The sequence below is a fragment of the Dipteris shenzhenensis genome, chromosome 5 (assembly GCF_047967505.1).
Source record: "Dipteris shenzhenensis isolate YYH24624 ecotype China chromosome 5, Dip_SZ_1.0, whole genome shotgun sequence".
In the NCBI taxonomy this organism is placed as follows: Eukaryota; Viridiplantae; Streptophyta; class Polypodiopsida; order Gleicheniales; family Dipteridaceae; genus Dipteris; species Dipteris shenzhenensis.
In genome coordinates, this window is record NC_141600.1 from 345,761 (window position 1) to 367,885 (window position 22,125).

Consider the following 22,125-nt stretch of genomic DNA (forward strand, 5'->3'; position numbering starts at 1 on the left):
TAGATCGACACAAAGCCCGTCTTGTTGCAACAGGGTATGCCCAACAACAAGGCATTGACTTTGAGGAGACCTTTGCTCCAACTTCCAGGATTACTACTATTAGATGCATTGCCATTGCAGCCCATCACCATTGGTAAGTGCACCAGCTTGACATCAAGACTGCCTTTCTTCATGGGGATCTGCAGGAATAAGTTTATGTGACACAACCTCCTGGCTTTAAGGTTGTTGGCGCTAAAAACAAGGTATGCCGGCTGAGGAAAGCCCTTTATGGTTTGAAGTAGGCATCCCGGGCATGGTATGCTAAAATTCATGCACACTTACTGTCCCTTGGTTTTCAGAAATGCCCCACAGAGCCCACTCTTTATGTCCGTGGGAGTGGATCTGATTTTTTAGTGCTGATTTTATATGTGGATGACATGCTGATCACGGGCCCTAATACTCAGCATATTGCAGCTTTCAAGGCTGATTTGTAGCAAGCTTTTGAAATGTCAGACATGGGACAGCTGCACTATTATTTGGGCATTCAGTTTGCTCATGTTGAGGGGGGTATCATGATGTCACAGTATGTAGGGGGACAATGTGAGCACCTCATAGTGCTATTGTAGGTAGGACTTTCTTACAATTTTGACCCATATTATCTGTGGGTCAAAATTGTAAGAAAGTAGACACTGCGCCTCTTGAGACCTGTTCTTCTTGTGGAAGCTGACCCATATTATCTGTGGCTTTGCCGGATCACGACACAACATAGAGCCTATTGCAAACTTGCTTGCTGTCTGGAAAAATGAAAATTGCTGTAAATTGCTTGAACCTGCAGATCTGGTGCAGATTTGGACAAAATCTTGCTGTCTTCACATCCCCTCATGTGTGTCCATGTCCATGTCCGTATTTCTCTGTCTCTTTTTCTCTCTCTTTTTGTCTCTCTGCGAGTAGTCATGCGCATGCGTGCACACACCCATACACAGGCACCTCCATGTGCATGCATACACCATACACATGCATGCATATATGAATGTATGGAGTTTTTCATTTATTATAGACTCTATTTGACGTTTAATGTTGTGAATAGCTTTTCTAATCAAAATAATGGATGTTTTTCAGGGAAAAATGAACACAACTGCAGCTCAAGAGAAATGTATCACGCGCCTATTATTGTATCATACTTGCGTGAATTTGCCATTGATGATGCTCTCATATCCACTTTTCAAGTCCATGGGGATGACAAGCAAGTTGCCTCTACCCTCTTGGTGAGCTTGAATTCTTAGCATTTCTTGCAAATAAGTAGATGGTCAATCAGGAATTGTGCGCAATGTAATCTGGTTTTAAAGCAATGCCCCCGTTTCTTACTTCATTTCTGTTGTCGTTTGGCAGGAAGGTTGTGGCTTTCCAGATTATATCATATTTCATACTTGAGGATTTTATTTTCTACTGGGGTCACAGGATTCTGCACACAAAATGGCTTTACAAACATGTGCACAGTGTACACCATGAGTAAGATACACCATATTTTAACCTGACTTATTGTGTCTTGCAATTTTTCCTCACTCTGGATGAAACTGGTGCTGATTGTTGTGATTATTGCTGTAAAGGCCACTTAAAATGATAGTCATGTTGCTTAACCTGCAGGTATGCTACTCCTTTCGGTCTGACTTCAGAGTATGCTCATCCGGCAGAAATCTTATTTCTTGGATTCGCAACGTTCTTTGGTCCTGCAATAACTGGCCCTCACCTTTTCACACTATGGCTTTGGATGATACTGAGAGTTTTGGAGACAGTTGAAGCACACTGTGGCTATGATTTTCCCTGGAGTTTTTCAAGGGTGTTTCCCATCTATGGGGGGTATATCCACTACTTACCAGTCCTGGTGCTAGAGGGACATGTGTGATTCTTTTCCAAGGCTTCCAATCATTATTTGCAATGGAGTTAATAACTGTAGGCTGGCTTGTGGAGTTCAATTGGTTCTATGAGATCAATGTTTTGGATTTTCGATTTTAGGAGAAGACTATTGACATTTGTCTCTGGACTGCTAGCAGAAGCCTTGACTTTCCACTTCCAGTTGTCTCACAGGATCCTATTGCAAAAATACTTGCATTCATGTGGCCTAGCTTGAGCTGTTATTAAACCACAAGCTCAGTGTATGGTCCAAGTGTGAAGACTTATGGGGGTTGTCTGATTTTGAGTTGGCAATTCCATCATATAGCATGTCAATAAAATGTACTGTACAGGTGGGAAAGATTCCCTTTCTATATTCAGATTAGAGTTATGACCTTGTGTTTACTTGTGTACTTGAGATGTATGGTACATGTCATAGCCAAGGGGTCTTACAGAAAAGTCCCTTTTATCCACCCCTAGAATCGAGACAGAATAGCATATGCTGTACTATTCTTTGAGCCCCCAAGAGCGTTACCCCTTCCTGCCTTTTTCAGCTCCAGTTATTAACATAAAGCATGTAGGAAGGACCCATCCTATTGCTTAGTACATCTTGTTTTGAAGGCAAACCTTCATTGCCAAAGATTTCCAGATGGCATCTATACTTCTACACAAGAATTTTGCTTATCGAGACCTGTAGAAATATGATAAGCTAGCTTGATTGACAACTGAACTCAAATTGCAGAAGTTAGAAAGCAGAACATCTGAAAATAATAGTAGGATAGAACAATATGTGCATCCACATAGCCTCGCGAGAGCTGCTGTTAAACCACAAGCTTTGAGTTTGGGCACAAGTATGAAGTCTTATGGTTGTCCAATTTACAATTGCAAAAATTTCCATTGTATAGCATGTCAATGGCGAAATGTGTATGCAGAATGTTCCCCTTCTGTAGCCAGATTGGTAGCCCAGGGGCCTGCTTACAGAAAAGGTCCTTATGTACCTGTAGAATTATCAAATCTAGACGTATAAATAACCTATGCTGTACTATTCTTTGAGCCCATAGCCTCCCCGAACCTGAAAAAGAAAAGAAAAGAAAGGAAAAAGAGACAAGGCTTTAAACAAATTGGGGAATAGAGTAAAGCATATCTTCTGTGTAGACTGATCTGCAACAGCTGCTTTGTCTGCTGATCGCGTGGATGGTTGTAGCAGGCTGCCAAGGTTACTGATGACAAGTAGGCCTCTGCATTTGATGTAACATTGAATGAGCACTGTGTCTCTCTGAGAGTTAGGTGTGTAATCTCATGATCTTTTCACAGGTATACATAGTCTTTGGACTACGTACTTTATGGGGGGTAAGTCTGTCTAAACAATGGGCATTGGGTCCCACATACCTTTTGAGAACAAACCATATGTATTCTTGCTGAAGCAGGCAGTTACAAAGCTACCTCACTAACCTACCTTGTGAATTTATAAGGTGAAGATGCATGCGTCTAGTATCTGCTTGTCTTGTTCTTATAATGTTGTTTTTGAGCCTCAATGTCACTAATCCAAGTGCTGGAACTGCAAGTATTTTTGGTGCCATACCTCGTGAAAGGCTAGTCAGTAAAGACATGGTAAGCTATGCATGTCTCAGAAGGCACATATGGGGAGTTTTAGAGTATGTATGTTCCAGAAGACATTTTTTATCAAGGGGGCCAGGAGCTTTGAGTCGAAAACCAGACTCTGCTTATTGGAAGAAGCATTTGGCAATTGAATACTTCACAAAGGCAGGTCAAGAAGAGGCTTTCGCTAAATATTGCATGTGGTAAACTTGATAGCAAGGTTGTCTTGTACATATACCTGCTCTGAGAAAAAGTGAGCCGTGCTAGAGATCGTGAGCCCCCATATGCAGAAATGACTGGCAGCAGAAATAGGCCTCAGACTGGGGGGGTGCAACCAGGTTAGGGCAGTGTGACAAGAAACGCTTCTAGGTTTTGCCAGGCGTTTTGTCTAGAAACGGGTTTAAAAAATGTATTTTATATGAATTATATATAAAACATAAATAATTATCTTCAGATTCTCTCTCTCTGAGAAAAGAGCTCTCATATACACATATACACATTGAGCACTCTCAAAAGAGTCAAGATACATGTGACAACCTACACATATACACATTGAGCACTCTCAAAAGAGTCAAGATACATGTGACAACCTGTACTATGGTCTACACCCACTGTTGGGCGTTGATGACGTCAGTTAGGATGTCATAGTAGCTAGTCCCTGCTACGCGTGATGGAGTTTATGGTTTTCAATCTTATGAAGTGACTCTCGTGAGATTGAAACTGCACTATGTTGTGTTTTTAGAGGATGAGTTTGGGAATGTTCCTGGATTCATCTAGGTATATGTACTAGGGTGTTTCACCCGTTTCGTCTAGAAACGTTTCTAAGTGTTTCGCCTACTAGAAACATGTTTTTTGGTTACACTGGATTAGGGTTGCTATCTGCAACCCTTGACAATAGCAGATCTGGATCAGATCTGCAGCAAGCTGTAGGCGCCTGGAAAGGAATGCAGACTGGTAGTTGAAGTGCTGGATCAGGTCGGCAGATCTGACTTAAACCCAACCTGCTGGTTGGGTAAAATGCTGACCAGGTTGGCTTGAGATGCAACAGAACAGGTCAGGCCTGATCTGGTCAGTTGAATACGGTCCTGATCTGGTTGGCCATTTTTAGGGCTGGCCCGCCTCGTGAAAAGGAGGCTCTTGCCTCATTGTATGCATCCAACCGAAGCCCTTTTTACCAGAGGCATGCAGGAGCATTCACTGAGCATCAGTAGCCTTCATCTCCCTCAGTTTGACGAGACTCCCGTGGCTGTATTTTGTCCACCTAACTATGACAATGCAAAGTTGGACAAAGTCTTGGTGCAAGAAGCACACTTGCAATAATGAGCAGTTGGCCTTTTTTTTGTTGTTGGGAGTAATTTAGCAAAAAATGAATTAAAAATTAAATGGGTTTGCTAGTTTTTTAAAACCCTATTTTTATTTAGACTAAAACGCTAAGTACAAGTCAGATGGGACTTTCGACACTTAAAAGCAAGGTTGGTGGCCGAAGGTTATTCATAGGTGGAAGGTCTTGATTGTGACGAGGCCTTTGTACCGACAACTCACACGTAGACTATTCAGATAGTGATAGCATTGGCCGTCCACTATAAGTTACTTGCACCTAATTACTCGAGAAATTTAAATTCAATTAATTAGTTGCTTGTGCGCGCTTGCGCCAAGCATTATCATAGGTTAATGCTGAATATTACACACTCTAGTCCGCGCCTCACTCCTGCAATTCCCCTCTCCGCCTCGCTCGATCTCTCCTCCTCCCCTCACCCTCTTTGCCCTCCTACTTGGGGGGGGGGGAGACTGGTCTCTATATATTGGCGCGGAGAAGCTTCTGGAGAAGCTGCTAGTGGCAGAAGGTTCGAGAGGTGGAAGCTAGCAAAAGGATCGAGAAGATGCAAGCTCAAATACATCAATTCGGGCTCCAACCTTACCTCAATACCTTCCTTCGACGTGCGCGGCAACTAATGAATTGAATTTCCCATTTTTTCACGTTGGGGGGACCTATTAGATGGATGTAAAGTGTGCTTTTTTGAATGGTAACTTGGAGGAGGAAGTCTATGTGGAGCAGCACTAGGGATTTTAGACCAATTGAAAGACTGTGTGCAAACTCAAGAAGGCTCTAGGGGCTGAAGCAAGCTCCGTGAGCCTGGTATCAACGCATTGAGGAATACTTTACACAGATTGGTCTTCCTTGTAGTTTGTTATATGTAAACTTCAGATGTATTTTGTACTTATATTCAAAGAGGAACATGAGGATGATTGTGATTCTTGTAATATAATAAGCTAGTTAGGGGCACTTTTCCCTCTTTAAGAGGTTTTTCCCCCTAACCGCAGTTAGTTCACTAACTATGGTTAGTGACTACTAAGGTTTTGTCACTAGGACAAAACCTTATCTTTTCCTTCAATGTGTGGTACTCTCTTCTATTGCAACTAAGCTTTCAGCTTCCAAGCTTCCTGCTCTCTCACTCTCTCTTGCTCTCTCTCACTCACTCTATTTCTCACATTTGGTATCAGAGCGGGTTCAAGAGCCTCGGGCTCCCTGCTCCCTTCAAGGCACCCCTTTGCTTCACGTTTTCAGCTTGCTCCAACTCGTCCCTACAGCCCGTAAGACTGTACGGAATTCGACGCACTGCTGCCGTACACCGTCCGTATATCTTCCGTTGCAGCGCCGTACACTCCCGTAAAGGCGTCCGTACACATTTTGTTGCAGCGCCGTACACTCCCCAAAAGGTGTCCGTACACATTTCGTTGCAGCGCCGTACATCGTTCGTCCACTTACCGTACAGTGCCGTACAGGTTGTCGTACCTGCGCAGGAGCATCCGTACAACTTTACCGTATTGCCCGTACACACTATACCGTATAGTCCGTACTGTACCATACCACCTGTACCCTTCCTAGATTTGCGTGCCTTTTGGAGTATTTAGTACATACTGCCTTTCTTGGAGTGTTTGAAGCACTATTGGCAGATTTTGGAGAGTTTTTGATGCTTGGACAGATTTCTGATAGCGCAAGTACAGAAATCTAAGTTGCATATACAGCCCGTGCTTGGCTGTGTTTTTTTGGAAGTTGTGCATTCCATTCCCAGTAAGGGAATTCAGCTCTGTATCTGCTTCAATCTTTTTCTCAAGAATGGCCCATCAAAATCAGAATGAGTTTCCATTTGGTGGTCTTTCACAAGAAGACAAGTTGGATGGTACCAACTACTCCCTCTGGAGTTTTATGGTACGTAATATTCTGATTTCTCGGAATCTATGGGATTATGTCAATGGGGATGAGATCCGACCAGCAGATATTGCACCTGCTACCCCTCCTCAGCAAGGAGGTGGAAGAGGTCGTGCACAGGGTGCAGCTGCAGAGGACAGGTTGTTGGTGCAGCTACAGTTAATACTCCAGAGCAGAAGAGATGGGAATCACGGGATGCCTTAGCTTTGTCATGCATCTCTCTTTCAGTGAAAAGATCTATCATTCCGCATATCCGGTCGTGTCAGACCTCCAGGGCAGCGTGGGATATCTTGGAAAGCATGTATGCAGCACGGAATGATGCCAGTACATGCACTGGAAGAAAACAAATGGCCGGTGGCTTCCCCGTTGGGTTTCCACAAGATCACTAGAGGCCCAGGGATGATTACCTTGGAAACACCTATATTTGGATACCCAAGGTACTGGTGCAAATCCCCTGACTTTTCATGAGTTGATAGGACTTCTGCTTCAGGAAGAGCAGACCAGGAAAAATTTGGCTTCACGTGCAGGTGAACAAGCCATGCTCTCAAAATTTAAATAAAAAACAAAGGGACAGGCAAAGACAGCAGCAAATCAGCCTTCCAATGGGTCAGGACAGCCTTCACAAAAGGCTAAAAGTGATGCAAGTAAACCCAAAAAGAAGGGTTTTTGTCACTACTGCAAAAAGCCAGGTCATCACATAGCAGAATGCAAGAAAAGGATTGCAAAAGAAAAGAAAAACAGCTCAGGTATGGCTGTTTCAGATTCACCCCTCATACATCTGACAGTGGGGATGCTGCAGCCAACTTTGTTGGTCAAGATTATGCCTTTGTATCTTGCATTTCAGATTCTAGATTGGCTGTTCCAGATGCTCGGGATAGTACAGCCTCTTGCAGTGATGATACGTATGCATTTTTTACTTGCAACTTTGACTCTTCTACCGATGCATCTGCTTTCAGTGTTAATGAAACACTGAACACATGGTATTTTGACAGCGGTGCATCCAAGCACATCACTTCTAGGAAGTGTCTTTTTACTTCCTTGCATCCACCTCCTGTTGGTAAGAAAGTCACTTGTGCCAACAACTCCTCATATTCAGTACGTGGCACTGGACAGGTTGAGCTCACTGCCATTGATGGCTCCATTTTCAGACTTTCTGATGTCTTATATGTGCCTGGCATAACCAAAAATCTCCTTTCAGTGTCCACTCTTAACAGAGGGGGATTTTAGGTCATCTTTGAGGATGACAAATGTGCTGTCTGAGACAGGGAAGCTAACTATGCCTTAAGGTTATCTGGTACTCTGCTGCGTGGACTTTTTCAGCTTGATATCTTTGAGAAAAGAGCAGCCCATGCTCTGGTAGTTTCTACCCCTACAGCTGCCATGCAAAATGAAGAATTATGGCATGCCAGATATGGCCACATGCATTACAACAGCTTGATGACACTGCAGAAGTTTTCAATGGTTGATGCATTGCCACCTCTTGAGATACCTCCTCCACATGCCTGTGAAGGGTGCATTTTAGGTAAGATGCATAGGTTCCCCTTCAAGAAGGATGGTTCAGTTAAAGCTGTTCGCAAATTGCAGCTTATACACAGTGATGTCTGTGGTCCCATGAGGACTTTGTCTTTGGGTGGTCATCTCTACTTTGTTACATTTATTGATGACTACTCCAATTTTACCTGGGTTTATGGGCTGAAAAAGAAATCTGAAGTGTTCGGTGTTTAAACACTTTTCAGCCATGGTTGAAAATGAAACCGGACTCAGGATACAGACATTACGCACGGATAGAGGTGGAGAATACCTATCTGCAGAATTTAATGCTTTTCTCAAGGGCAAGGGTATTTTGCATCAGCTCACAGTCAGGCTGACCCCTCAGCAAAATGGCAAAGCTGAGAGGAAAAATAGAACCCTCATGGAAATGGACAGATGTATGCTGAAAAGCAAACACATGCCTCATAAATTCTGGCTAGAGGGTTTGATGTGTGCCAATTACATTTTGAACAGGGCTCCCACTAAGGCTTTAAAAACAAAAACTCCTTTTGAGGTCTGGAATGACAGGAAGCCTTCAGTGGAACACTTCTGAGTCTTTGGATGCCTTGCCTATGCACATGTGCCAGTTGAATTTAGGCACAAATTGTTAGATAAAGCCATCAAATGTATATTTGTTGGATACAGTGCAGAAAGCAAGGGGTATCGTCTCTACAATCCTGCTACACGCAAAATCATAGTAAGTAGAGATGTGATATTTTCTGAAAATTCAGCTCACACTCAGGCTGAATTTCAAATGCCTTCGTCTTCAGAGGATGTCTTTGAGGGATTGCTACCCATTGCTTTGGGTTCCCCTGCTGATTTTTCTGATCCAAATCAGAATTTACAGCAACCTCCTGATGCTTCAGTTCCGCCACAGGATGTCTTAACCCCTCCACAGGCAGTGGAATAGGTGGTGCAGCAAGAAATTGCAGACATACATGCAGCAAAAACAGTCCCAAACTAGCTGTTACAGACTCTCAGGGAGAGTAAACTTGATGCTCCGTTACCTGGCAGGACTCGCAGTGCAGCAAGGCACATGGAAGGTGCTAATTCAGTGGAATCAGCATATGCACGTACTCTTCTTGATGAGGAGGAGCCTGCCACATTTGAAGAGGCAAAGGATAATGTGCATTGGATGAATGCCATGCACGATGAGTTGCAGTCCATTGCAAAAAATCAGACTTGGGATGTTGTGGACTTGCCACAGGGTAAACATGCCATTGGCACACGATGGGTATTTAAAGTCAAACGGAAGCCAGATGGCTCCATTGACAGATATAAGGCCAGGCTGGTTGCTAAGGGCTATGCTCAGAAAAAGGGCATAGATTATGAGGAGACATTTGCTCCTACATCCCGGATGACCACCATTCGATCAGTAATTGCAATGGCTGCACATTTTGAGTGGAATGTTCATCAGTTGGACATAAAAACAGCCTTCTTAAATGGGGACTTGCTGGAAGAGGTGTATGTCAAACCACCTCCGGGCTTTGAAATTACAGCAAATGCACTTCACGTATGCAAGCTCAATAAAGCTTTATATGGGCTGAAACAGGCCCCTCGTGCATGGTATGCCAAGATACATGCCTTTTTGACCAGCAAGGGGCTGCACAATAGTCCTACTGAGAGCACCCTCTACATCAAGATGGATGGGGGGGAAATCTTAGTCATCCTTCTTTATGTCGATGACTTACTGCTCACAGGGTCCAATGAAGAAAAAATTGCAGATTTCAAAGCTGATTTGCAGACCAACTTTGACATGTCAGATTTGGGGCTGCTTCACTTTTATTTGGGGATCCAGTTCTCTCATGAGAGACGTGGCACTGTTATGTCTCAGTCCAAGTATGTGCAGAAACTCTTGGACAGATTTAACATGCAAGAGTGTAAGCCCATATCCACTCCTATGGAACCGGGGCTGAAACTCACAATGCATGATGCAGGAGAATCAGTTGATGCCACACTTTACAGTCAGGCTGTTGGATGCCTCATATATCTCTGCAACACTAGACCTGATAGTCAGTTTGCAGTATCTTAGGTGAGCAGGTACATGCACAGCCCAAAAACTATGCATTGGCAAGTAGTTAAGCGCATCTTCCGTTATTTGCAGGGCACAAAGTCTTTTGGCTTACTATTTCCCAGGGGGGGTGACTTGCAGATGCATGCCTACAGTGATTCAGATTGGGCTAGTGATTATGACACTAGGCAGTCCACTAGTGGCAATTGTTTCTTTTTGGGTAAATCTTGTATTTCATGGCTGAGCAAGAAACAATCTACAGTGGCTACCTCATCATGTTAAGCTGAGTACAGGGCAGCTTTCACAGCAACAGTTGAATGTGTCTGGCTGCGACGTCTATTTGCTGATCTTTATCTGTCTTTGGAGGGTCTCTCTCCAATTCTCACTGATAGTCAGAGTGCGATTGCAGTGGCAAAGAATCCAGTGTTTCATGCTCGCACGAAACACATCGAGGTTCACTATCACTACGTCAGAGAGAAGTTGCATGCAGGAGAGATCTTTGTATCCACACATGACAACGTTGCAGGTATTTTCACCAAAGCACTACCACGTGAAAAGTTTGAGGCATTTCGCAGTGCGTTGAACTTATATCCGTTTGGTGATTGATCAGCCTTGTACATGACATTGGCACTGCAGGGGGGTGTTAGAATTATAGATATAATTCAGCAGTGACTAATGTAATATAATAAGCTAGTTAGGGGCACTTTTCTCTCTTTAAGAGGTTTTTCCCCCTAACCGCAGTCAGTTCACTAACTATGGTTAGTGACTACTAAGGTTTTGTCACTAGGACAAAACCTTATCTTTTCCTTCAGTGTGTGGTACTCTCTTCTATTGCAACTAAGCTTTCAGCTTCCAAGCTTCCTGCTCTCTCACTCTCTCTTGCTCTCTCTCACTCACTCTATTTCTCACAATTCTCAAGTCTTTCGCATAAGTGGGGGCTTCTTTTGTAGGGGCCTCTTTGATTGTAGCCCAAACAAGGCAGGGTGAACAAAGGAGACTTTGAGTTTGCAAGAACAAATTGAGAATCTCCAAGAGGAGAACCATTCAAATGGCAGATAGACAGGGTACTCAAGTGCTATGCTGGAGGCTCAGCTAGAGAAGCAATTTAGCATATAACACATTCAAGAAGTTGTACATGAGTATGTGAGCAATCCCCCTTTGCATGTTATTTCAAAGCTTAATAATTTGATTTTGCATGAGGTCAAATCAAAGCTTAACAAACGTGTTAATTTAGCGCCTAAGAAGGAGAAATCTAGGGAGAAATGTGCACTTAATGTGGGATTGGGGGGTTGCTGGAGCATTGGCGAAGAATGGATTTTCAAGTTCCTTTATTGTTTGAGCAATGCCTTCGTAATAGAGTGAACGCCATGTCCGTGCTCACTTGGGACACTACAGTGGTTGATGCATTCCAACGCACACCATAAATCATTCCATCATCCATTTAAGACATGAGAGGATAGGTTGGCAATCCTTCGCCAAACCAAAGCCTTGAAAGGCACTAGGATATGGATAACAGAAGATCATATGCCTCAACAACTTAAGATGAAGGCTAATGAGCTTGAAAAAGTATGGAAAGCTTGAAAGCATGGCAAGTGGGCAGTATATCATGAAGGCATTGCTCTCATTAAAGATTTCATATTGACAAAGACATCAACATAGATGTGCAGAAGTCAAGCCTTTTGTACAAGCAGTGGCTTCTTCTGCAGGGACCTCTTTGATTGCAGACCAACTAGGTAGGGTGAACAAAAACATATATTGAGTCTGCAAGAGCAAATCGAGAACCTCCAATGGGAGAACCGTGAGTTAACAACATAGACGGACATGGTACTCAAGCGCCTAGCTACATTGGAGACCCATCAAGAAAGCAATCTAGCCGATAATACATTTAAGAAGCTGTACACTAGTGTGAGTGATCCCCCTTGACATGTCATTTTCAAGCTTGATAATTTGATTTCGCATGAGGTCGAATCTAAGCTTAATAAACATGTTGATCTAGTGCCCAAGGAGGAGAAATCTAGGGAGAAGCTTGCACCTAATGTGGGGATTGGGAGGCTCTCAAAGCATCGGTGAAGCGAGGATTTTCAAGTTCCTTTACTGTTTAAGAAATGCCTTGATAGTATTCACCACAAAAACATGCCATCATCACATTCAAGAAATGAGAGGATAGGTTGGCAATCCTTCACCAAACCAAAGCCTTGAAAGGCACTAGGATATGGATAGCACTAGATTTTACCCCTCACAGCTTAAGATAAGGGCTAATGAACTTCAAAAAGTACGGGAAGCTCAAAAGAATGGCACACTTAATGCTACTCGCTGCATAGGTAGCCCAAATCCTCAAGCCTAAGTGGGCCGTATATCGTGAAGGCATTGCTCTCGTTAAAGATTTCAAATTAGCTAAGACATCAACATAAATGTGGAGAAGTTAAATCTTTTGCAGAAGTAGTGGCTTCTTTGTAGGGACCTCTCGATTGCAGCCCCAACAAGGCAGAGTGAAAACGTACTTTCAGTGTGCTATATAACAAATGGAGAACCTCCAAGAGGAAAAGTGTGCGCTTAAAACTCAGATGGACGGGGTACTCAAGCGCCTAGCTAGACTCGAGACCGAGCTAGAGAAGCAATCTAGCCCAAAAAACATTCCAAAAAGCTGTACACTAGTATGTGGGTGATCCCCCTTCACATGGTATCTCCAAGCTCGATAATTTGATTTCGCATGAGGTCAAATTAAAGCTTAACAAACATGTTGATTTAGCACTTAAGGAGGAGAAATCTAGGGAGAGACTTGCACTTAATGTAGGGGATGGGGGGGTTGCCGGAGCATTGGCGAAGTGAGGATTTTCAAGTTCCTTTAGTGTTTGAGCAATGCCTTGATAAGAAGTGAACGCCATGCCCATGCTCACTTGGGACACAAAAGGAGTTGATGCATTCCAATGCACACTACAAAATCATGTCATTATGACATTCAAGACACGAGAGGATATGTTGGCAATCCTTTGCCAAACCAAACCCTTAAAAAGCACTAGGATATGAATAGTAGTAGATCTTACCCCTCAATAGTTTAAGATACAGGCTAATAAACTCAAAAAGTATGGGAAGCTTGAAAGAATGGCAAGTGGGCTGTATATGGTGAAGGCAATGCTCTCATTAAAAATTTCAAATTGGCTAAGACACCAACATAGTGTAAGAAAACAATACAACGTCTGTGCTTAACAGATAATAGGATCTCGTATGCAAGAGAGAAAAGCAGATAGTATGGAGAATCAAATATTTGATTACTGTGAAACTGATACAATAGATGGCGCTGCCTCCCAGCCGTGCACTCCTGTGTGAGAAGCTTCGATGGCGTGCTGGAAACAGTAGACTTGTCGTAGTCAGTTAGACCCAATTGGGAGACTGACCTAGTGGGCCCAAAACGGCCGATTGGAGGTCGGTCCTGAAATAGGCCATCGACCACACGTTAGAACCGTGGCGCAGAATAGAGCAACTCACCTACGGTATCTGTTCGGCCCAGAGCCATCCGGGATCATCTAGGGCTCCAAACGGGCCCCGCAGTCCGAGAGTGGGCTGTCCCGAGAAATTCTCCGTCTACCCTCAGTGCGGTCAGTCATGGGATGCCTTCCCACACTTGCATGTAGCCTAGTTGGCAATGTGCAAACTCTATCTGAAGCCGTCCAGCCATCAGGCCACACATGGCTCCCATCTGGTGTCCGACCTACCGAATAACCGAGCTACTCAAATGCCTTCTCCTCATATGGGAGGCTTACAAGTAGAGTTAGCTGGTTCTCGCGTAGCTACACGAGAGTGAAGCATTGATATCTAACACCCCCCTCAATGTCCACCCGCAAGTGAACTTACTTTTTCGGCCCAGTCGATGAAGATGCCTCTCCAGCAAGTCTCTTCCAAGAGCCTTCGTGAAGATGTCCGTAGCATTCTTTGTAGTTAGACAGTACACCAAGTCGACCTCTCCATCCATGATGAGATCGCGTACAAAGTGATATTGAATCTCAATGTGTTTTGTGCGAGCGTGGTACACAGGGTTCTTGGCAATTGCCATGCAACTCTGATTGTCACATGATAACTGCGTAGGCTTTTTCTGCACTGCACCCATGTCTCCTAAAATCCTCCTCAACTACACTGCCTCACAAGAAGCAAAACATGCTGATTTGTACTCAGACTCGGTAGAAGAAAGAGCAACTGTAGGTTGCTTCTTGCTGACCCATGATACAGCTCCAGATCCAAGTGAGAAACAGTAACATGTCATTGATCTCTTGTTGTCCACGTCTCCTGCTCAATTCGAGTCACAGAATCCGGTCAAGATGTTGCCCTTGGTATAGGTGATGCCATAATCAAGTGTGTCTTTGATGTATTTCAGCACCTGCATCCCTGTCCTCCAATGGTTCTCCTGGGGCTTATTGGAAAACTTGCTTAGTACACTAGTCGCAAAGTTGATGTCCGACCGCGTGTTGCACAAGTAAATCAAATTGTCCACAAGCCTTCTGTACTTCGCTTCGTCCACCAGTGGTGATGAATCCTCGTTTGAGAGCTTCACGTCAATCTCCATAGGGGTGCCAACTGTCTTGCACTCAGCCATGCCAAATGCCTTCAGTATCTCTCCAGCATACTTCAGCTGTGAGATGAAGATCTGTTTTGGCTCTTGTCAAACTTCAATCCCCAAACAGAAATGCATCAGTGTGAGGTTTGTCATTTCAAATCAGCCATGCCAAATGCCTTCAGTATCTCTCCAGCATACTTCAGCTGTGAGATGAAGATCTGTTTTGGCTCTTGTCAAACTTCAATCCCCAAACAGAAATGCATCAGTGTGAGGTTTGTCATTTCAAACTCTCTTTCAAGCAGCTGCTTTATTTGCGAGATCTTTTCTTCATGGTTCCCTGTTATGACAAGGTCGTCCACATAAAGGACCATGATCATACACCTGCCTCCTTCTCTGTAGATATACAAATTTGCATCAGATGGGCTCCTCCTGAATCCATTTTACAGAAAGTAGGCATCAATCTGTTGGTACCATGCTCATGGGACCTGTTTCAGCCCGTAAAGTGTCTTCTTCAGTTTACAGACTTTACCTTTTGAACCGAGGATCATAAAACTTGGTGGTTGTTCCACGTATACCTTCTTCTTGAGATCTCCATTCAGAAAGGCGGATTTTACATCCATCTGAAACACGGGCCAACTTTCTTGTGCTGCTTAAGCCAAAACACTGCGAATTGTGGTTAGTCGAGCTGTGGGAGCAAAAGTATCCTGATAATCAAAAGCATATACCTGTGCGAATCCTTTTGCCACTAGTCGAGCCTTGTACTTATCCAACGTGCCGTCGGACTTGTACTTGATCTTGTACACCCACTTGGTGCCGATTTCCTTGCGTTTTGGTGGTCGATCCACAAGGTCCCAAGTGTTGTTCTTCATTATGGAGCCATATTTGACTGCATAGCCTCCATCCACCTATCATCACCCTGTGCTTCTTCAAGACACTTGGGTTCTTCAGCACGGATCACCTCTGTCATCAAAGCGTAGTTGACCAAGTGTTCCTGCGTTATTCTTTGCTCCTCTAATCTCTTGAACCGGCAGTGTTCGGATGATTCCTCCTCAATGGTTGGAGGTTCTCTGTTGTCCAAAAGTTGCTTTACCCACTTCGAGAATGGTCGTTGCCATTGTGGTTCTGCAGGCTCTTCTTCCTCTTCTTTATCTTGAATCCTCCCAAGCACCGTTGGGGGAGTTCAGGCTGCTATTGGTGGTTGTACTGGATGGATATCATGGTCCTGGTTGTCTGGGAAGAAAGCATCCTCCTCCAATTGATGTGGCTGTTCTGAGAAGATCACAGCGCGACTTTATTATCTTCTTGGTAACATGATTATAGAGACGGTAATCCTTCGTCTCTTCACTGTAGCCCAAGAAAATACACTTTCGGCTCTTCGGTTTGCATTTGGTCCTGTTAGCATCAGGGACGTGTACAAAACAGTGACATCTAAAAACTCTGAAATGTGCAGCTGAAGGTTTCTTTCCAGAAAAGGCTTGCGGTGGAGTCATCCCGTTCACAGCCTTCGTGTAGCTACGATTCAGAATGTAAACTGCCGTGTTACATGCTTCAGTCTAGAAAGTCTTTGGCAAATCTTTCCCTTTCATCATACTCTTGTCCATTTTGCAGATGACGCGCATCTTGTGCTCTGCTACTACATTTTGTTGTGATGTATGTGGTGGGGGTTTCTACCTCTTGATCCCGTGACTTTTGCAGTAACTTTCGAATTCACATGATGTGAACTCTCCACCTCTGTCTGATCTCAACTTCTTCACCTTCCTCCCCGTTTCTTTCTCGATCATTACATGCCATTCTTTGAACTTACTAAAAGCCTCATCTTTAGTCTTCAGGAAGTATATCCATATCCTTCTACTGTAGTCGTCGATCAGTGTCATGAAGTAGTAGGAACCACCCAAAGCTTCTGTCTCCATCTTTCCGCAGAGGTCCGTGTGAACGAGCTCTAGAGGAGCCTTTGCCCTGCTGGCCTCTTTAGAAAAGGGCTGCCGATGCTACTTGTCCATCATGCAAGCTTCACATACATTGGGCAGATCTGTAATTTCTGGTAGGTATCGGCTCGAGCACTGAAAGCTGAGAGTTCGTAGATGTTGTTGCGCCGTGTACCTTTATCAATGATCTTCCCTTGAAGATTCAAAATCTGTGCGTCATTCTTATCGAAGTGAACTTTGAGGTCTCGATCTGTGATCGCAGAAATAGACAACAAGTTCCTCTTGATATCTGGCACATAAAGAACATCGGACAACTGTTTTACAACTCCATCTGACTTGAGAGCAATCGTACCTTTTCCTTTTGTTGGACATTTTGCATCATTGTCGACTGCTACCAGGATGTCATTCCCTACCGGATGTAGAGAGGTATACCAATCCTTCCGATTGGTCATGTGGCGCGATGCACCACTGTCAATAATCCAAGGTTTATCCGCAGGTATATGAACTGCCTCCATGTAAATCTCCTCAATTGCTACGTCCAGCTCTATTGGTACTGTCTGTGCGCTGTTGCTGAACTCTTTCTTTACTCCGCTCTTCTCATCTGCAATCTTCTTCCGGCACTCATTCTGCTTGTGCCCTGCCTTGTTGCAATAGAAGCACTTGATCTTCTTCTTTTTCTTTTTATCATCAGAAGAAGATGGGTTACCAGAGTCCTTACCCTTATCTTTCTTTGATCCAATCGAGAAAGCCGAATCTTCTCCAGTCCTCGTCTTTTGACGCATCTCCTCCTCCAGAAGCATCGCGCTGAAATCCCCAAAGTTGAGGGGCGAATTTTTGTTCTGCGTATTCAGCGCCGTAACAAGACCGTCGTACTTTGGTGGGAGAATCCATATGCACCTTGGTGCTAGATTCTCGCTGGTAATGGTGATGTCAATCGCAGTCATCTGATCGCGCAGATTCTTCACCCTGGTGATGAACTTCTCTGTCGTTTCAGACTCAAACAGTTTCTCGTTCGCGAGTTGAGTCTCTAGATTCTGAATTCGCGTCTGATTCTTGGTCTCGTATTGATTTTTCAAGACCGTCCATGCCTCCTCCGCTGTGGTGACATGTTGAATTAACACCATGACAGAATCACTTACACTGCAGACAATAGAACACAGCGCATCTGCATTTCTTCTTATCCACGCGATAATCTGATCTGCAGTTGGTACTATCTGTTGTCCTGCATTGGTTGGATTCGGTCTCGCAATCGTCTTAACGTCCATCCCAGTAGCAGTATCCCAAAGCTCGTATGCGCTTAGGATGGTCTTCATCTTGAACTTTTAGAGTAGATAGTTAGTGCCGTCGCCGAACGATGGGATTCACAGTCTTGCGGGCTGGACCATCTCTCACAATCTACTCGCAAATAGAAACACACTACCAAATCTTCTTGCTAGAGCTTAAGCTTTGATACCATGTAAGAAAACAATACAACGTCTGTGCTCAACAGGTAACATGATCTCGTATGCAAGAGAGAAAAGCAGATAGTATGGAGAATCAAATATTTGATTACCGTAAAACTGATACAATAGATGGCGCTGCCTCCCAACCATGCGCTCCTGTGTGAGAAGCTTCAATGGCGTGCTGAAAACAGTAGAGGACGAAGGCTGGATGCTACAAAATCAGGGTTGCTGTAGCCAGTGATGATGATGGGCTTCACGGGCTTGCTCTTATATAGCCACCAGTCGTAGTCGGTTAGACCCAATTGGGAGACCCACCCAGTCGGCCCAAAACGGCCCACTGGAGGTCGGTCTCGAAATAGGCCACCGACCACACGTTAGAATCGTGGCGCAGAATAGAGCAACTTAACTACGGTTTTTGTTCGGCTCAGAGCCATTCGGTATCATCTGGGGCTCCAAACGGGCCCTACAGCCCGAGAGCGGGCTGCCCCGAGAAATGCTCCGTCTACCCTCAGTGCGGTCAGTCATGGGATGCCTTCCCGCACTTGCATGTAGCCTAGTTGGCAGTGTGCCAACTCTATCTGAAGCCGTCCAGCCATGAGGCCACACATGGCCCCCATCTGGTGTCCAAACCAGGACCTACCAGATAATCGAGCTACTCAAATGCCTTCTCCTCATATGGGGGGATTACAAGTAGAGTTAGCTTGTTCCCGCGTAGTTACACAAGAGTGGAGCATTGATATCTAACACATAGATGTGGAGACACTCAATTTATAACTGATGTAATACATAAGTTTTTTAAGACACTAGGATGGACTTAGTTGTTAAGGGTTTTGAATGGACTCTTAGTCCTTATATGATTTTGGTTTCTTTAATTCTCATAGACCTTTTGGTATTTTGTAGACTATAATATTCTTTCTTTCTTTGTCTATGTTGATGATCGTATCTTGATCGGGGTCCTCAACAAGAAGATAAGGAAGGTAAAAAATCTGCTGCATAAGGACTTCGATATGATTGAACTTGGTCTTCTGCACTACTTTTGGGATCTAGATATGGCAAGAGGAAGAAACGATCTTCATTTCTCATGAAAAATACTGCCAGGAAATACTAAAGCGGTGGCAGATAGAGGAATGCAAGGAGGCTGTGAAGCCTATGGAAGTCGGCAACAAGCAGAGTGCTAACAATGGACGAGTTGATCAAGCTGATCTATTGCCCAACAAAAGAAAATACTGCTGACCTATTTGTGAGATAATGGAGAGTGAGAAAGAGCAAGAGAGTGAGAGCTGGAGAGCTGAAAGCTTGGAAGCTGAGTTGCAATAGAAGAGTGTAAAGAGTACAACTGAAAGTGTGAGAGATAAGGTTTTGTCCTAGTGACAAAACCTTAGTAGTCACTAACCATAGTTAGTGAACTAACTGCGGTTAGGGGGAAAAACCTCTTAAAGAGGGAAAAGTGCCCCTAACTAGCTTATTAAATTACATTGGTCACTGCTGAATTATATCTATAATTCTAACACCCCCCTGCAGTGCCAATGTCATGTACAAGGCTGATCAATCACCAAACGGATATAAGTTCAGGGCACTGCGAAATGCCTCAAACTTTTCACGTGGTAGTGCTTTGGTGAAAATATCTGCAACGTTGTCATGTGTGGACACAAAGATCATACTGATCTCTCCTGCATGCAACTTCTCTCTGACGTAGTGATAGTGAACCTCAATGTGCTTCGTGCGAGCATGAAACACTGGATTCTTTGCCACTGCAATGGCACTCTGACTATCAGTGAGAATTGGAGAAGGACCCTCCAAAGACAGATGAAGATCAGCAAATAGACGTCGCAGCCAGACACATTCAACTGTTGTTGTGAAAGCTGCCCTGTACTCAGCTTCACATGATGAGGTAGCCACTGTAGATTGTTTCTTGCTCAGCCAGGAAATGCAAGATTTACCCAAAAAGAAACAATTGCCACTAGTGGACTGCCTAGTGTCATAATCACTAGCCCAATCTGAATCACTGTAGGCATGCATCTGCAAGTCACCCCCCCTGGGAAATAGCAAGCCAAAAGACTTCGTGCCCTGCAAATAACGGAAGATGCGCTTAACTGCCTGCCAATGCATAGTTTTTGGGCTGTGCATGTACCTGCTCACTTGAGATACTGCAAATTGAATATCAGGTCTAGTGTTGCAGAGATATATGAGGCATCCAACAGCCTGACTGTAAAGTGTGGCATCGACTAATTCTCCTGCATCATGCATTGTGAGTTTCAGCCCCGGCTCCATGGGAGTGGCTATGGGCTTACAATCATGCATGTTAAATCTGTCCAAGAGTTTCTGCACATACTTGGACTGAGACATAACAGTGCCACGTCTCTCATGAGAGAACTGGATCCCCAAATAAAAGTGAAGCAGCCCCAAATCTGACATGTCAAAGTTGGTCTGCAAATCAGCTTTGAAATCTGCAATTTTGTCTTCATTGGACCCTGTGAGCAATAAGTCATCGACATAAAGAAGGATGACTAAAATTTCCCCCCCATCCATCTTGATGTAGAGGGTGCTCTCAGTAGGACTATTGTGCAGCCCCTTGCTGGTCAAAAAGGCATGAATCTTGGCATACCATGCACGAGGGGCCTGTTTCAGCCCATATAAAGCTTTGTTGAACTTGCATACTTGAAGTGCATTTGCTGTAATTTCAAAGCCTGGAGGTTGTTTGACATACACCTCTTCCAGCAAGTCCCCATTTAAGAAGGCTGTTTTTATGTCCAACTGATGAACATTCCACTCAAAATGTGCAGCCATTGCAATAACTAATCGGATGGTGGTCATCCAGGATGTAGGAGCGAATGTTTCCTCATAATCTATGCCCTTTTTCTGAGCATAGCCTTTAGCAACCAGCCTTGCCTTGTATCTGTCAATGGAGCCATTTGGCTTCCGTTTGACCTTGAAAACCCATCGTGTGTCAATGTCATGTTTACCTGGTGGCAAGTCTACAACATCCCAAGTCTGATTTTTTTCAATGGACTGCAACTCATCGTGCATGGCATTCATCCAATGCACATTGTCCTTTGCCTCTTCGAATGTGGCAGGCTCCTTCTCATCAAGAAGAGTACCTGCATATGCTGATTCCACTGAATTAGCACCTTCCATGTGCCTTGCTGCACTGCGAGTCCTGCCAGGTAACGGAGCATCAATTTTACTCTCCCTGAGAGTCTGTAACAGCCAGTTTGGGACTGTTTTTGCTGCACGTATGTCTGCAATTTCTTGCTGCACCACCCGTTCCACTGCTTGTGGAGGGGGCAAGACATCTTGTGGCGGAACTAAAGCATCTGGAGGTGGCTGTAAATTCTGATTTGCATCAGAAATATCAGCAGGGGAACCCAAGGCAATGGGTAGCAACCCCTCAAAGACATCCTCTGAACAGGAAGGCATTTGAAATTCAGCCTGAGTGTGAGCTGAATTTTCAGCAAATATCACATCTCTACTGACTATGATCTTGCGTGTAGCAGGATTGTAGAGACGGTACCCCTTGCTTTCTGCACTGTACCCAACAAATATGCACTTAATGGCTTTATCTGACGACTTGTGCCTAAATTCAACTGGCACATGAGCATAAGCAAGGCATCCAAAGACTCGGAAGTGATCCACTGAAGGCTTTCTTCCATTCCAGACCTCATATGGAGTTTTGGTTTTTAAAGCCTTAGTGGGAGCCCGATTCAAAATGTAATTGGCATACATCAGACCCTCAAGCTAGAATTTGTGAGGCATGTGTTTGCTTTTCAGCATACATCTGTCCATCTCCATGAGAGTTCTTTTTTTCCTCTCAGCTTTGCCATTTTGCTGAGGGGTCAGCCTGATTGTGAGCTGATGCACAATACCCTTGCCTTTCAGAAAAGCATCAAATTCTGCAGACAAGTATTCCCCACCTCTATCTGTGCGCAATGTTTGTATCTTGAGTCCGGTTTCATTTTCAACCATGGCTGAAAAGTGTTTAAACACCGTGA

At 44.2% G+C, this 22,125-nt stretch overlaps 1 protein-coding gene across 1 annotated transcript in view; it reads left to right on the forward strand.

Moving 5' to 3' along the window:
* Positions 1 to 22,125, forward strand: part of LOC147901450 (methylsterol monooxygenase 2-2-like) — a 65,206-nt gene that overhangs the window by 37,488 nt on the left and 5,593 nt on the right. Inside the window, exons 3-5 of the mRNA XM_087374538.1 lie at positions 1,099 to 1,244; positions 1,369 to 1,488; positions 1,624 to 1,836. Coding sequence (XP_087230664.1) covers positions 1,099 to 1,244; positions 1,369 to 1,488; positions 1,624 to 1,836 — 479 coding nt within the window. The remainder of the gene's footprint in view (positions 1 to 1,098; positions 1,245 to 1,368; positions 1,489 to 1,623; positions 1,837 to 22,125) is intronic.